Source organism: Gekko japonicus, unplaced genomic scaffold (genome assembly GCF_001447785.1).
Source record: "Gekko japonicus isolate JY-2015 unplaced genomic scaffold, Gekko_japonicus_V1.1 scaffold692, whole genome shotgun sequence".
Lineage (NCBI taxonomy): Eukaryota > Metazoa > Chordata > Lepidosauria > Squamata > Gekkonidae > Gekko > Gekko japonicus.
In genome coordinates, this window is record NW_015169194.1 from 710,958 (window position 1) to 727,205 (window position 16,248).

General features: G+C 43.3%; 1 protein-coding gene across 1 annotated transcript in view; it reads left to right on the plus strand.

Annotated features, from left to right (window-relative positions):
- Positions 1-867: 867 nt before the first annotated feature.
- LVRN (laeverin) overlaps positions 868-16,248 on the plus strand; it is a 62,198-nt gene continuing 46,817 nt past the window's right edge. Inside the window, exons 1-4 of the mRNA XM_015416285.1 lie at positions 868-1,010; positions 1,052-1,438; positions 11,363-11,505; positions 12,435-12,610. Of these exons, the coding sequence (XP_015271771.1) occupies positions 868-1,010; positions 1,052-1,438; positions 11,363-11,505; positions 12,435-12,610 (849 nt within the window). The remainder of the gene's footprint in view (positions 1,011-1,051; positions 1,439-11,362; positions 11,506-12,434; positions 12,611-16,248) is intronic.

Sequence of the window (16,248 nt, forward strand, 5' to 3'; positions counted from 1 at the left end):
TGCCTGGGACTAGGTACCACGCTTTGCTACATTGTCTGGGCACTGTCTCCTGTGGAATAGAAGGTCCAAGGATTATTTTGGGGTGTAACAGTTTCTTAATTGTTTGCCAATTTATGGTCTTGTCCAACAGGATTCCTAGGGGCTTGTCACTTGTATGATAAGGTGACCAGGTTCGCAGAACTGTTTCCCGATTCCTGTAATATACAAGGTAAGGTGGTCTAAAACTTGTTGGAGTGCACTGCAGATATGCTTAAGTATGGTAAACATTGGACTGAAGGATAAGGAACTAGGAACTGCAAATATGGAACTGGGAACCGATTTGTGCCCAGTGCGTTCTGAGTCGTTTTAGTATGTTTCCATCCTGTCAGCTGTCCAATCTGAGGAAGATCTGATCCCAAGAATGGGAGGTGGGAGCGGATAGGTTTTCCCATTACATACATGTATGGCACGGGACCTTTGAACATTAGCGCTGTGCGCTGAGATGCAACTAGGGAGTTGAACGATGTGGAGGAAAGCGGCCCCAAGCCCTCACTCTCCGGGGAAATGAAGATGCCTTTTAGCCCGCCCACAGTGCTCGGCTGTGTGGAGAAGCGATGTCGAAAGCGCCCGAAGCGTCAGGTACGCCCCTCAGGCAGGAGCGATCCATAAGCGGCTGGCCTCAGCAGCAGGACACGGCGCCGTTGCACGCAATGTCCCTCAGGGCTCCCTCGGTGGCTTCAACCCCCCAGGAAACAGCCTCCCTTCCCTCCGCCTGTGGAAACGAGGGGCTCCGCCCTACCCTCACACCCCCCCACGCCCTAGACCGACTCTTATTCCCCGCCCGCCCCGAGGCGAGGCCACAGTAGCCCGGGGCGAGGGGGCGCCAAGATGGGCGCCAAGTCGCCGTCGGGGTTCTACGTGGGCAGGAAGCCCGCCGTGCTGCTGGGGCTGCTGCTGGCCGCCCTGCTCGTGGCGCTGCTGGTGCTGGCCGTCCTCTACCGACGCAGCCTGCAGGAGCTGGCCGACGAAAGGCTGCGGAAGACTGACGCCGCCGCCGCCACCCCGCCGCTTTGGCGCCCGTGCACTACTCGCTGCTGCTGTGGCCCCACCTGGCGCCGGGCCTGCCCGAGCCGCGCACCTTCTCCGGCCGGGTGAACATCACCGTGCGCTGCCGCCAGGAGACCGCCACCGTCCTCTTGCACAGCCACCAGCTGACCTTCCGCGGCGCCGCCGTCTGGGGGCCCCTGGACGGGCCCCGCAGCGGCCCCAACGCCAGCCGCCTCCCCCTGGCCGAGCTGTGGCTGGCCGAGCGCCACCAGTTCGCGGTGCTGGAGTTGCGCGGGAAGCTGCGCCCTGGCGCCCTCTATGAGCTGCGCCTCGCCTTCGACGGCCTCCTGAACGTCGACGGCGGCTTCCGCGGGCTTTTCAGCAGCGCCTACGAAGACCAAGGCGAGCGAAGGTAAGGGCGCGCCAGGAGGACGCCGCTCCCTGCCCCGACGTGCGCGTCCCCCTTCTCCGGGAAGAAAAGCTCCGGGGAGAGCGGTCCTCCGGCTGCCTGACAGGCAGAACCGAAGTACCCCACACCCTTCGGTCTTTGCTGCGGGCCTTTTAGTGCCTTGGGGAGGAGAAGCAGATACGCTGACAGCTCTACTGGGGGTCTCTGAGAAATTGCTCTGAAAAATTATCTCGGAGGAATGACTGTGAATTACTTTTAATTACATAACAACCTAAGGTGTTTTCAAGCGCACATGTGGGCACTGGATAGTCAGGAGGACATGGTCCAAATAATTTCTTAGGATTCCTCTCTCTGTGTTCATGGCAGAGCGACCACCTTCTGTCAGACTACAGGATGAGCTGACAATTAAGGTGGTGTAGTAAAACGAATGCCCATTAGAAACAATGTAAGATACTGGAATGCCCATTGACTATAATGGGATCCACGAATGCCATGTGTTCTGTACATTACATCATGCAAAAGTTGCAATGAAAATGTGGAAATTACATATAGAAAATTACCCTGGACCTGGAATATAATCCCTATTGTGGAATAATAGTCCCTGGGCCCAGATATACTGCTGTGGAATTTTGAAATAGACTTCACCCACCGTAACATAGGTAGCGGGTGAGAAGGATGTTGCCAGGAAGGGCCAATTAGAGTGAAGATTGGATTGAGGCAATTGGTAAGACTGAATAGGAACAGCGTAATAAAAGTTTGCAAACGGATGAGAGAAGTGAATGACAGTAGCATATGTAGTGAGATAAGAAACCAATATCTCTTTTTAGTCCTGAGGGTTCCATTGTCCTATCCATTGTAATACTTGTAACTCAGCAAACTCCTGTTCTAGTCTGTTTCTGAAATTCTTTTGCAATGAAACAGCTACTATGAGGTCCCTCATTAAGTGTCTTGGAAAGTTGAAGTTTTCTCCTACAGGTTTCTCAGTTTTGTGATTCTTGTTATCAGAATGGTACTCAGAGAAAACCTGTTGCAAGGCAGGCCCAAAAGAGACAATAACAGAACACCACTAGTGTCACATACAGCTCTCAACTCAAAACAGTTCAACACATCATCAGTGATTTACAACCTCTACTAGATAATGACAGTTCTCTTTCACGAGTACCGGGGGCAAATCTTTTCTTCCTCACAGACAGCCCTCCAATCTTAAACCTCACCCACAGTAATACAGTGTCTAATTTGAACATGGACACTGGTGCCAGACCTTGCAATAAACCCAGATGCCAACTTTGCTGCCACATACACCCAGACAACGCAATCACTGGACCTAATAACATTAACAACACCATCTCAGGCTCATTCACTTGTTCATCTTCTAACACTGTATATGCCATTAAATGCCAACAGTGCCCTTCCTTTTTCTACATAGGGCAAACAGGTCAAACCCTATGCCAAAGGATAAATGGATACAAATCTGACATCAGCTTCCCAGGACACTCAGTGGGGGACCTCAAAGAAGCTGTTTTATTACAAAAGAATTTCAGAAACAGAGTGGAACGGGAGCTTGCTGAGTTACAAGTTATTACAACACTCAGGACAATGGAACCCTCAGAGTTTAACAGTGATATCGATTTCTTATCTCACCATGCATTCTAATGTCATTCATTTCTTGCATCTTTTTGTAAACTCTTTTATTATGCTGTATGCTAATCTGCTGCTATTCACAGTTTTACCAAGTGCCTTAATCCAATTTTAGCTATATTTGCTGTTATTCACAGGTCTGCTTTAATCCAATCTTTGCTCTAATTGGCCCTTCCTGGCAACATCCTCCTCACCCACTATCTATATGTAATGGTTGGTGAATTCTGTTTCAATGTATCTGAAGAAGTGTGCATAGACATGAAAGCTTATACCCAGAATAAAACTTTGCTGGTTTTAAAGATGCCACTGGACTCAAACTTTGTTCTGCCGCTTAAGGCCAACACAGCTACCCACCTGAATCTATCTGTTGTGGATCTTGAATGACAGCCTCCAGACTGGAATGATGTTTCCTGGAGGTAGCATTAATTGTTTAGGAACTGGCATGACAGCTCACAGAATGGCATGGTGGACAGGCAGTCCTTGGAATTAAGAGGCCCAGGGCAGTTTATCTGATTCCAGGCACCATCATTCCATTCTGGGAGCTGTCATCTGGTTTCGGGGCACACATTCCACTTTTCTGCCTGTCATTCCAGTCACATAACACTTATTCTACTCGGGGATGACATTCCAGGTCCAGATCAGTTTATGTAGTTCCAGAGCCCATCATAACGCTTGAGTGCCTGTTCTCCCATGGATAGTCATTCCACTTTAGGGGTTGTCATTACATGCCCAGAACACTTATGCTAGTCCTTGGGACTGTCATTCCAGACTCAGAGCAGTCTTTCTGTGCCCAGGGCCTGTCACTCCACTCTGGAGGTTGTCATTCTAGGCCTATGGCAGGTACCCCACTGTTCTCAATAGGCATTCTTGTCATTTGTTCTTTTGTTGTTCAGCCGCACAGTCAAGTCCGACTCTTCATGACCCCATGGACCAGGTCACGCCAGGCCCTCCTGTCTTCCGCCGTCCTCTGAAGTTTGCTCAATTTCATGTTCGTTGCATCTATGACACTGTCTAACCATCTCATCCTTTGCCTTCCTCGTCTTCTTTGACCTTCACTCTTTCCCGGGTCTTCTCCAGTGAGTGCTCCCTTCTCATTTGGTGGCCAAAGTATTTGAGCTTCAGTTTCATTATCTGGCCTTCCAGGGAACAGTCAGGGTTGATTTCTTTTAGGATTGACTGATTTGATCTTCTTGCAGTCCAAGGGACTCTCAAGAGTCTTCTCCAGCACCATAGTTCAAAAGAATGTATTCTTCGGCGCTTGGCCTTCCTTATAGTCCAACTCTTGCAGCCATACATGACTACTGGCTTTATACTGCAGGTCAAGTAAGCACTTCACAAGTTCATCTTGTTATCTCAGAGGGAAAGATGAACTTGTGAGGTGCTTACCTGACCTGCAGTATAAAGCTAGTGAAAGCTGATTGATGAAGAACCAAATGACAAGTACTAGAACAAATGATTTGATTTGATAGACAGAGTACCTGAAGAACTATGGATGGAAGTTCAAGACATTGTACAGGAAGCAGCAATCACCACCATCCCCCCCAAAAAAAGAAAGGCAAGAAAGCAAAGTGGCTGTCTGATGAGGCTTTACAAATAGCAGAGGAAAGAAGGAAAGCGAAAGGCAAAGGCGAAAAGGAAAGATTTACCCAACTGAACGCAGATTTCCAGAGAACAGCAAGGAGAGATAAGGAGGCCTTCCTGAATGAACAGTGCAAAGTAATAGAGGAAAACAATAGAATGGGAAGGACTAGAGATCTCTTCAGGAAAATTGGAGAAATCAAGGGAGCGTTCCATGCAAAGCTGGCCATGATAAAGGACAAAAATGGCAGGGACCTAACAGAAGCAGAAGAGATTAGGAAAAGATGGCAAGAATACACAGAAGAACTATACAAGAAAGACCTCGATGTCCTTGACAACCACGACGGTATAATCACTGACCTCGAGCCAGACATCCTGGAATGTGAAGTTAAATGGGCCTTAGAAAGCATTACTAACAACAAAGCTAGTGGAGGTGATGGTATTCCAGCTGAGCTATTCAATGTCTTAAAAGATGATGCTGTTAAACTGCTGCACTCAATTTGCCAGCAAAGTTGGGAAACGCAACAGTGGCCACAGGATTGGAAAAGGTCAGTATACATTCCAAACCCAAAGAAGGGCAATGCCAAGGAATGTTCAAACTATCGCACAATTGCACTCATATCACACGCTAGCAAGGTCATGCTCAAGATCCTACAAGCTAGGCTTCAACAGTACGTGGATAGAGAACTACCAGAAGTACAAGCTGGGTTTCGAAGAGGTAGAGGAACGAGAGATCATATTGCCAACATTCGCTGGATTATGGAGAAAGCAAGAGAGTACCAGAAAAACATCTACTTCTGCTTCATTGACTATGCTAAAGCTTTTGACTGTGTGGATCACAACAAACTATGGCAGGTCCTTAAAGAGATGGGAGTACCAGACCACCTCACATGTCTCTTGAGAAACCTGTATAAGGGCCAAGAAGCGACAGTTAGAACCGGATATGGAACAACTGATTGGTTCAGCATAGGAAAAGGAGTACGACAAGGATGTATATTGTCGCCTTGCTTATTTAATATATATGCAGAGTACATCATGCGAAATGCTGGCCTGGATGAATCACAAGCGGGAATTAAGATTGCTGGGGAAAAGATCAACAACCTCAGATATGCAGATGATACCACTCTAATGGCTGAAAGTGAAAAGGATCTAAAGAGCCTCTTGCTCAGAGTAAAAGAGGAGAGCGCAAAAGTGGGCTTGAAGCTCAACATCAAAAAAACTAAGATCATGGCATCCGGCCCCATCACTCCTTGGCAAATAGAAGGGGAAGTCGTGGAAGTAGTGACAGACTTCACGTTCCTGGGATCCCAGATCACCGCAGACTGTGACTGCAGCCATGAAATTAAAAGACGCCTGCTCCTTGGGAGGAAAGCGATGGCGAACCTAAACAGCATGATAAAAAGTAGAGACATCACCCTGCCAACAAAAGTCCGCATGGTCAAAGCAATGGTATTCCCAGTAGTCATGTATGGCTGCGAGAGTTGGACTATAAGGAAGGCCGAGCGCCGAAGAATAGATTCTTTTGAACTATGGTGCTGGAGGAGACTCTTGAGAGTCCCTTGGACTGCAAGAAGAACAAATCAGTCAATCCTCAAAGAAATCAACCCTGACTGTTCCCTGGAAGGCCAGATAATGAAACTGAAGCTCAAATACTTTGGCCACCAAATGAGAAGGGAGCACTCACTGGAGGAGACCCTGATGCTGGGAAAGATTGAAGGTCAAAGAAGACGGGGACGGCAAAGGATGAGATGGTTAGACAGTGTCATCGATGCAACAAACATGAAATTGAGCGAACTTCAGAGGACGGCGGAAGACAGGAGGGCCTGGCGTGACCTGGTCCATGGGGTCGCGAAGAGTCGGACTCGACTGTGCGACTGAACAACAATAAATAATATAGTCTCAGTTAAATGATTTGAACTATCTGTGCTTTTTATATGCTTTTAGAAGTAATGCAAAGCCTATTAAGATGCTTGTTTACTTAGAAGCAGGGCTGAGAGCTTAGGTAATTGACTCAGTCAGCTAGAACAGGGGTCCCTAACCTTTTTGGGCTTGTGGGCACCTTTAGAATTCTGACTAGGGATGGGCTCAAACCACATTTTTGCAGTTCGGTTCATGGTTTTGGCTGAATCATGAACCTATATGAACTGGGAGGCTGGTTCATGAACCAAACTGGTTTGTATAGGCTCGGTATTGTGACCCGTTTTCTGTTCCCCACTACTTTTGATGGGGAGCAGAAAGAAGGGGGTTAAATAGCTTTGAGCTATGAACAGCTGTGGAGAGCAGAAAGCATTGGTTTAAATGTCTGGGAGCTGAACCCAATAAAGCCCCTAAACAGTTGAGCTGTGTTGAACAAACTGCTGTTTAAAGGGGCTTAAAGCTCTAGGGACTGTTTAAAGCTCCAGGGACTGGGTGCCCAAGAAAGCCCCCTTAAATAGCTGAGCATGGGAGCAGTTTGCTCTATGTAACTCAGCTGTCTAAAGGGGGTATGTTGGTTCTGCTCCCAACCATTTAAACCACTGCTTTCTGCTCCCCACCAAAAGCTGGCTGCACAAGAAAGCTCCTTTAAACAGCTGAGCCATGGGAGCAGTTTGCTCTGTGTGGCTCAACTGTTTAAAGGGGCTTTCTTGGACAGTTCTGGCTGCCCAAGAAAGCCCTTTAAACTGCTCTGCATGAATCAGCTGTTTAAAAGGGACTTTCTTAGGCAGCTAGCCTCAGGCTTGGAGCCATTTAAATCCCTGCTTTCTGCTCCCTGTGGCTTTTTGCGGTGAGCCATTTAAACCAAGCAACTGAGGAGCGGGGAACTCCCTGCCACTAAGCTGTTTTTCATGAAGAGCAGAAAACAGGGGCTTAATCTCTGTTGCTCAGCTGTCTTTTTGTGAAGAGAGTTTAATTGGATGCAGTGTGGAGGGTGCAACCGCAAAAAGGCTTCTTTCAGAGGTGGAGCCACTACAAAATGGCTGCACAGGAGGCAGAACCACTCACACAGAAGAGGCCTAAGTGCAGGGAAAAAGAGAAATAATTATTTAAAATATACTGGGAAAGAGAGAGCAGCCGCTGCTGAAACAACATTATTTTAATATGTGCAACCGTACGTCACTCAAAAGACATTGCTATGATGGACAAGAATTACAAAGGGGCTTGCTGGAAATGTAAAAAAGAAGATGGCACCTTTTATCATATGTGGTGGACCTGCATCAAGACAAAAAGATATTGGAAAAATTCAAGATATTTTAAAAACTAAATTCCCGATGAAACCAGAGACTATGTTACTGGGAATCCTTCCAGGTAAAATAGACAGAACCTCACAAGACCTACTTTGATATATGTTGACAGCTGCCAGAATAATATTTGTAATGAAATGGAAGCCAGAAGACTGCCCTACGATAGAGATCTGGGAAGAAAAACTGGCTGAGTATAAAACATTGGCAAAGTTAACCAATTATATAAGCAAAAGACGATTGAATGAATTTCGGCAGAAATGTCAAGCTTATTACTCATGTTATGGGATTAATTAACTTATACTACCTAGAGTACTATTTCTTTTTCAAAACATTCCGGTACTTAACAATAACGCATTTATCAAAAATTCAGATAAGCTAACCTTAAATTTTATCTGGGGGGTGTAAGAAACCCAGAATAAAAGCATACTATTTGCAGGAGAAAGTCAAAAAGGGGGGGATTAGCAGTACCTATATGGCGTTTTTATTATCAGGCTGCGGCAATGACATGGCTCCGTGAATGGTTGCTGCTTAGAAATCAAAGGATATTATATCTAGAAGGCCATGATTTAATGGCTGGGTGGCATTATTTCTTAACCGAGGAAAAAATGAAATCGCATTCATACTTTCGACAACACCGAATAAGAGCCAGTCTGATAAAAATATGGAAAGAAATAAGAACGGCCTATTATGATAAAATACCAAGATGGGTTGCACCTCTGGAGACGATCTCCCTACCAACTCTGATGACAGACACCCGTGCTTTGAGTTACGATGTGTTCTTAAACAATGAGAACAAATTAAAATCACAAGAGATCCTACAAGCCAACCAGATTAAAATAACTTGGTGGGAAAGAACCCAATTAATATCTAAATATAATAAGGATATGCAACTGGGTATCAGCAAAAAACTTACAGATTTAGATAAAATATTACTGGGTCCAGAAACAAAAATGATAGGTAAAATATATTCCTTCCTATTAGAAAACAGATCTCAAGATAAAAATAAGAAAACACCTTTGACAAAATGGAGCGCAAACATCGGGAAAACTATTGACCCCCCAAAATGGGAAGGGATATGGACAAATGTGAGGCAACTAAAAGCAGTTTCACTAAAGGAAAACGTGTTTAAAATATGTTATCGGTGGTATTTAGCCCCAGCAAGGCTGGCCAGGTTTTATCCTAGATGTAACAATATGTGCTGGAAGTGTGAAACCCAAGTTGGTACGTTCTATCACGCCTGGTGGACGTGTGAAAAGGTAAAGAGTTATTGGAAAGAGGTACATCAGGTGATCACACAGGCAACAAAAATGCAAATACCACTAGACCCCGAAATATTTTTATTAAATATTCTACCTGAAAGCTGGAAAAAGAAAGATAAACATATTATGATAAATCTCTTAACGGCAGCCAGAATAGTTCTAGCTAGCTACTGGAAAAGAAGTGAAATCCCGGATAGGCTGGACTTTATTAACAAAGTAATTGAGGTAATAGAAATGGATAATCTTACACAGAAACTCCATGGGAGTACAAATGCAACGTTTTCAAACATGTGGTCTAATGTATATGACTGGATCGATAAGAATGTTTAACAATTATGTAAGGAAACAAATAGCAATGTACTGTGAGTATGTAGATATACCATACGGGCGTATACGTATATGTGAATATCTGACAGATTGATATAAGACAATTTGAACAGAATGATATAGGATCATTTTTAATTTAGGGGGGGTGATGGTGTTAGGGTGTTTATTGTGGTGGTGGTGCTCTTTTTATATGCTATATTTCAATAAAAATTTATATTAAAAAAACTGGCTGAGTATAAAACATTGGCAAAGTTAACCAATTATATAAGCAAAAGACGATTGAATGAATTTCGGCAGAAATGTCAAGCTTATTACTCATGTTATGGGATTAATTAACTTTTTTCTTTTTAGTTCTGGAATTATTTGAATATCACATTAAAGATTATGAAGATATTGATTAAAATTTCAATATTTTATTTTGTATTCCATTAATATGTAAATAGTCAGTAAGAATAAAATTCAGACAAAACAATTAAGACAATATTTAGGTTTTTAGTATAGAAATTTGTCCAACTGTTAAAGATATATTTTCTTTTATCATTAATATATTATTCCTATTTTTAGGAGAGTTTTTGTTTATTCCTTAAAGGGAGAATCTAACCCAAAATTCTGTAAAGTTTTTGCTTTATTAATTGTTTCTATATTTGAATTATGTAATACATTTGGTAATATATTTGATTTTACTTGTTGGATGTAACAATTCAATTCATAATATTTAACAAACTTGTGGAATCTATATTTCCCCCCTCCCCTTCTGTATCCCATTTTTTTCCCTTGAGAAAGTAATAAAAAATAATTTTTAAAAATATGTGCAACCAATTGGATCTCCAGTGGCCAATCAGAATCCTTGCTGGGTAAGAGCCCCCACCCACTTTCAAAAACTCTTGGTGGGCAGCAGGAAAGGTGTTGGCAACACCCTGGTGCCCATGAGCACCACGTTCTAAACTAGAACCGTATCAATTACACGTTCTCCATCCAATTAATAAGATAGCGGGTTTTTTAACAACTATTTTTAATGTACCTACAAATCCCTTGGTGTGAGTTGCCTTTTCAGAAGATGTATTTCTTCTTTTCTCACACACACAGAAGGAAATGCCTCTTCTGATGTGGTACCTGTTGTGACACATAAGCACATAATCTAAAACTGAAGACAATGCTTTTTCATCAGAATGGTTTATTTAAATGCATCTTTGTCATTTTAATTAATTATTTGATTAACTGATTAAAAATCATACGGTTATTTTTTTTAATCAAATGGCTGCCTTACTCAGAAGTAAATTCCATTGAGTTCAGAGGCACAATGAAGTAAGTAAACATAGAATGGCAACTTAAACTTGTTTCATTCCCAGTAAAAAGAGAGATGTGTACATCATGTACAATACTTTCACTTGCTGTGATTCAGGGCTCAGCATAGAAAACTGGAATAGTATATGTAAGATTGGACTAGACTCATTGTTATGTAAGTAATGTGTTAATATTTGTATTTTGCCCAATGCCGTTCCTGAGTGTGTGTTCTGTAATTTCTGTTAGGTGGTGTCAGATACAAGCCTGACCACTTGCTTGAGTGGCAGAATACATTGATAGTCCTTGGACTGCTATCTGGGGAATAAAGTGGCTAAAAGCAGACAGAGCGATACAGCTGGGCCAGTTGAAAAGTGTGCTTAATCAGTATACTCCAGAATACTCTGTTTCTGGCAGTGCTTAATCATTTCCTTCCCCACCCACGCATCTGATTGGTAAGACTGTATTTTATATTGCAGGTTTCCCTGTTCACATCTCCAGCTACTGGGTTATGCTGGATCCAGAACCACCTTAGGGGTATGCATAAGCACATGGAAGCCTGCTTCCATACACATATGGCTCCCAGTTCAATCAGCCAGACTGAATTTATATTCTCAATTTAGGTGGTTGGTTGCTTCACTGCTCGAGCCAGCAGATGCAAGGAGTGTTTATCCATGCTTTGATGAACCTGCCATGAAGGCTACTTTTAACATCAGTATTGTGCATCATCCAAGTTATGTAGCACTTTCTAATATGCCTGTTATAGGTAAGTAAGTAAACAAAGCTTCAAACAGCTACTGATGGTAATATTAGAGCTAGTTCTAGCAATAACAATAGTAATATACTTAGGAATTTTGTTGCTAGCGTAATTGGTATTGCAAGGGCGGGAAGAGTCCCAAGCACCTGATCACCGGGGGGTGGGGGTGGGGCTGAAGATCTATGGCTGGCATCTATGAATGGGAAAGCTTTGTTCAGCTTCATTGTTCGTCCTTTCATCTTCCTCTGATAACATTGCAAAGTGTTTTTCATTCCTCATCTTATTTTTCTTCACTATCCCTCTGAGTTGGAAACAGAACCTGTTTGACTTCCTTACTGGGTCCCCATACACCACCTACCTCCAAAGCACTGGGTCCCCATATACCACCTACCAGTTCTAGCTCCTAATTGGATTTTGGGCTTCACCTGGGATTTTAGGAATGCCTGGGTAATAGAAGCTCCTTCAGGAAGAATAGAAGCTTCTGCAGGAAGGGTTGTCCTTTTGTGAATATTTATTTATTCCCACATGGTTTCGTCTTCTCCTGAATGCACATTCAGGAGAAGACGAAACCATGTGGGAATAAATAAATACTGCTATAATTAAGAGTTGTGGAGAAGGGGAGGAGTTGTGGGATTTAGTTATCAAGCTGACAGTACTGCAGTAGGGTCTACTTTAAAAATAAAATGATTCATATTATTTACGTGGATAATTGATATTGAAATATGTCAGGCTAAAATAAACAATGCTTCTTAAATCATAGACAGTTTGCAGCACAGTATGAATTTTGGGTTTTTTTAAATAGAGAAGCCCAGACTAAGGCAACTCATTCAGATTCACTTGCTGAATAAACGTACATAAATGTGGTTAACTAATACTTCCATCTTGATAGAGCAAAATAATTTTTATATTTAATATTAGTACCTACTTGTATTTTATAGATGTTTCTGAATATAACAATGTGAATGAGAGCAAACTGAGTACATTAAGTAACTGGACGACATCGATTAATTGGACTGTTACAACATTTAAAACAACACCGCAAATGTCAACCTACATCACTGCCTTTGTGGTCTGTAACTTTGATTATGTCACCACAACTGTGAGGGGCAATGAGGTGAATAAGTTTGTTGAATTTGTAATTGACTTTACACATTTTCATTTGTGACTGTTTTATGTTCTCCAATACATTCTAATGTTAACTATAAAAAAGCAGGGGGTCCTCAAGTACTTGAAAGGGACTTTTTTTGTCTCCCTCTCTATTTCTTCTTTCGCTTTCTGGAAGCCCCCATATAATCTTCCCTTTTCCTTCTCGCTTTCTTACCCACCAGCCAACCCACCCTGCTCCCTTGTCTTCAGCTTTCCGTTCTTTCCTCCTCTGGCAACATTTCCTTGGGAAAAGTCTGGCCCGTGTGCCGGCTTGTGGGCTGGGCCAAGTTGCATGGTGGGGAACATGCATCCCCACACTATTCCTCTTTCACTTCTTCTGGCAGCTCCCATATACTCAGCTTTCATGGTTTCCTTCTCTCTTTCCCGCCCACCAACCAACCTACCTTTTATCTGCCCCCCAGTCTTTAGCTTAATTTATTTATTTATTTATTACATTTATACTCCTCATTTCTCCCTAATTTGGGAGCAGAGCAACTTACATCATTCTTCTCTCCTCTGCCATTTCATTCTCACAACAATCCTGTGTAACTGGCCCAAAGTCACCCAGCAAACTTCTATGGCACAAGTGAGGATTCGAACCTGGGTCTCCCAGATACTAGTCTGAAACTGTAACCACTATACCAAACTGGCTTCTGGGGGGGTGACTGTTGTTGAACAATAGCAAGCAGCTGGTCCTTGGTGAATCATGCCTGATGGTTGCAGTCAGGCCTGGTCCCAATGAATCCACCTTCAAAGGCCAAAAGAGACCTGGAAAGGGCCCTGCTCCCTTCTCTTAACTTTTGCTGACAGAAACCAAGGCTTGAAGGCTGGTAATACTGTTGTGGTTGCCTAGCTATGGCCACTGAGAATATTTGTTTCTTAAAGTTACAGACACTGCTTTTATTATTTGGCGTTGGGGGGTTAATTCCCCAATATAATTTTTTAAGATTTCAGACTTTTCTGCAAACCTTGGGCATTTGTCATGTTTGTAGAAAGATCTGCCTTGTCTGCTCATGGCTCCAGTCTCTGAATTTAAGTATCTGCATACCTGGCCATGTTGCAAGTTAGATGTATTGATTAAAAATTGTAATAACTTATTGTGAAATTGCAACCTCCCCCATACTAGGATTTGTATAAACATAGTATGACAGAACTTGCTGTGAATTTTCAATGGAGAATCATAAATGAGTTCATTGAGGGCTTTCTTTCCACATATCAGGAACTATAGCCTCTTTCCCAGATTGCACACATGATGGGTTATCCCATCTCAAAGTTAGTTTGACAGAAATCCCTTCTTCATTCCTTCTTGGAGCAAGCAAAGTGGCCTTGACATATAATACTACAGTACACTTCCATGGATAGAGCACACTGCAGGGGAGCCTTTCATTTTAAGGGTGTATACTGTACTGTTTCCATTCCACTTGGGACATGGATGATACACTGTAAATCAATTTTATCATGTCCTCTTAGAGCTAGCAGATTTTTAAAAGAAAGCATAATAAAATTCAGTAAGGGCAAAGGACCGTTGCCAATCTGCCTTTTAGTGTATCTTTTGAGAAACATGTTTGGTTCTTAGTACCTTCTTATATGATTCTCTGAATGTTTGTGCTGCAGAAGTGAGAAGTCCTTTCCATGAAGTGGCACTGATTTTGTTTTATATAGCTTGACCATTTGTGAGGGGTTGCATTACAAAATACAGTTATGGCTACTGGATGACTGAGTAACATAGAGATTAGAGCTGTGAAAGGATGACTGAGTAACATAGAGATTAGAGATAAACTACTAGTTGTATAAAGGCTTGAGGGAGGGAAGGTGGCATGGTGTAGCTTGATCTTGTTAGATCTTGGAAGCTAAGCAGGGTCGGTACTTGGAAGAGAGACTGTCAAGGAAGACTACAGAGGAAGGCAATGGCAACCCAGCTCTACTTACCTTGGCCCCTTGCTGGGGTCACCATAAGTTGGCTGCAACTTGATGGCATTTGGAATAGTTGTTATGGGGAGAAGGGATGGTGAGGAAAATCCCACCAGCTGTGATGGTGCCATTTATTGGCTCAAGGCTGGTGTGGTAATCCAGGCTTGTCTTGTCTAGGTGCAGGAACAAGTAAAGATAACCTCATTTATTCAATGATTTCTTTTAAGATGACACCAATTTTCAGATATAGCTTCTTTAACTTCTTCAAATATTTTACATCTGTGTTCACTGTGGAAAGTGTGAAGCTTGTACCCATGCTACCACTACTATTTTTAGAAAGGGAGTCTGAAGAACTGAGTAAAATTGAGATGATGAGAGATGAAGTTCTAAACCTGTTGGGGAAATTAAAAACCAGTAAGTCTCCAGGACCTGATGGCATACACCCAAGAGTTCTCTTGAGACCTCAGATGTGAGATTGACGATCTGCTATCCCACATATGTAACCTATCACTAAATTCAATCACTGTGCCAGAAGACTGGAGAGTAGCAAATGTTATACAGATTTTCAAAAGGGGTCCAGAGGGGAACCATGAAATTACAGGTTGGTTAGTGTAATATCTGTCCCATGTAAATTAGTAGAAACTGTAATCAAAGATAGAATTATTAGTCGTGTAGAGGAACAAAGTCTGCTGAGGGGAAAACAGCACAGCTTCTACAAAGGAAAGTCCCTAAATAATAGAAGATTAGATGTCAGATGGCACAGCACAGACACCCTTCTCTTTTCTTTTCAACTTGCCTATTTTGTTTGCTCAAGGTACAGATTTGCAAAGAATAAGGCAATTAGAACAAGGGTCTAAAATACAGCAAGTCACTGCTAAGTCCTTCCAGGTTGGTGACCTTCTGGTGGGAAACGTTTTCAAAGCAGAACGTTATTTCCAGAATATGCAGATCTTCGACGTGGTCTCTGTGCTTAACACCCATGGGATTCAGTGCACACGTGCTGGATCGATCGGTGCTGTAGCAAGCACTTTTAATGGATTTTTGCGCCCAGTCCCTCGGGCATGCGCAGGAACCCCACCGTGCATGCCCAGAGGGGTGGGCGCAGACATCCTGCAAGTTCCTTTCTTACCGCCGCGTTGAGTAGACCTCTTTTTCGTCGGTCAGATCAGTTCGCTTGTGGCTCTTCACCTTAGCTCTTCGGAATTATTTCCTTACTCTATTTTTCTTTTTTAGTTTTGTTCTTCAAAAAAGCTTTAAAATTTTTAAATTTTTTCATGAGGGGGAGTCTACCGATTACCTCAGACCTTCGGGCTACCCCCCCCAACGCTCCCTCTTCTTCGCTTCTTTTATGGAGAAGAAGTGGGGCTTTTTCAACAGGTGCAGGGGTTGCGGCAGCAAACTTGCTCCTCCCGACCGTCATACCCTCTGCATTTTTTGCCTCAGAAAGTCTCACCAGCCAGAGTCCTGTCGTCACTGTGCTCGTTTCTCCAATCAAATGTGAAAAAACCGTGCTGCGCGCCATAAAGTGGTGCTGTTTGAATCGGCCCTTACTCCTGCCTCAGCGATGGAGGAGAGACCTCCTACATTGACAGCTCCGGCATCGAGGCGTGCCTCCGATGTCGACAGCCTGACACCGAAGGCACAATCGTCTGCTTCCACGCCAGTCAAAAAGAAGGCTAAGGCAAGTATTTATTT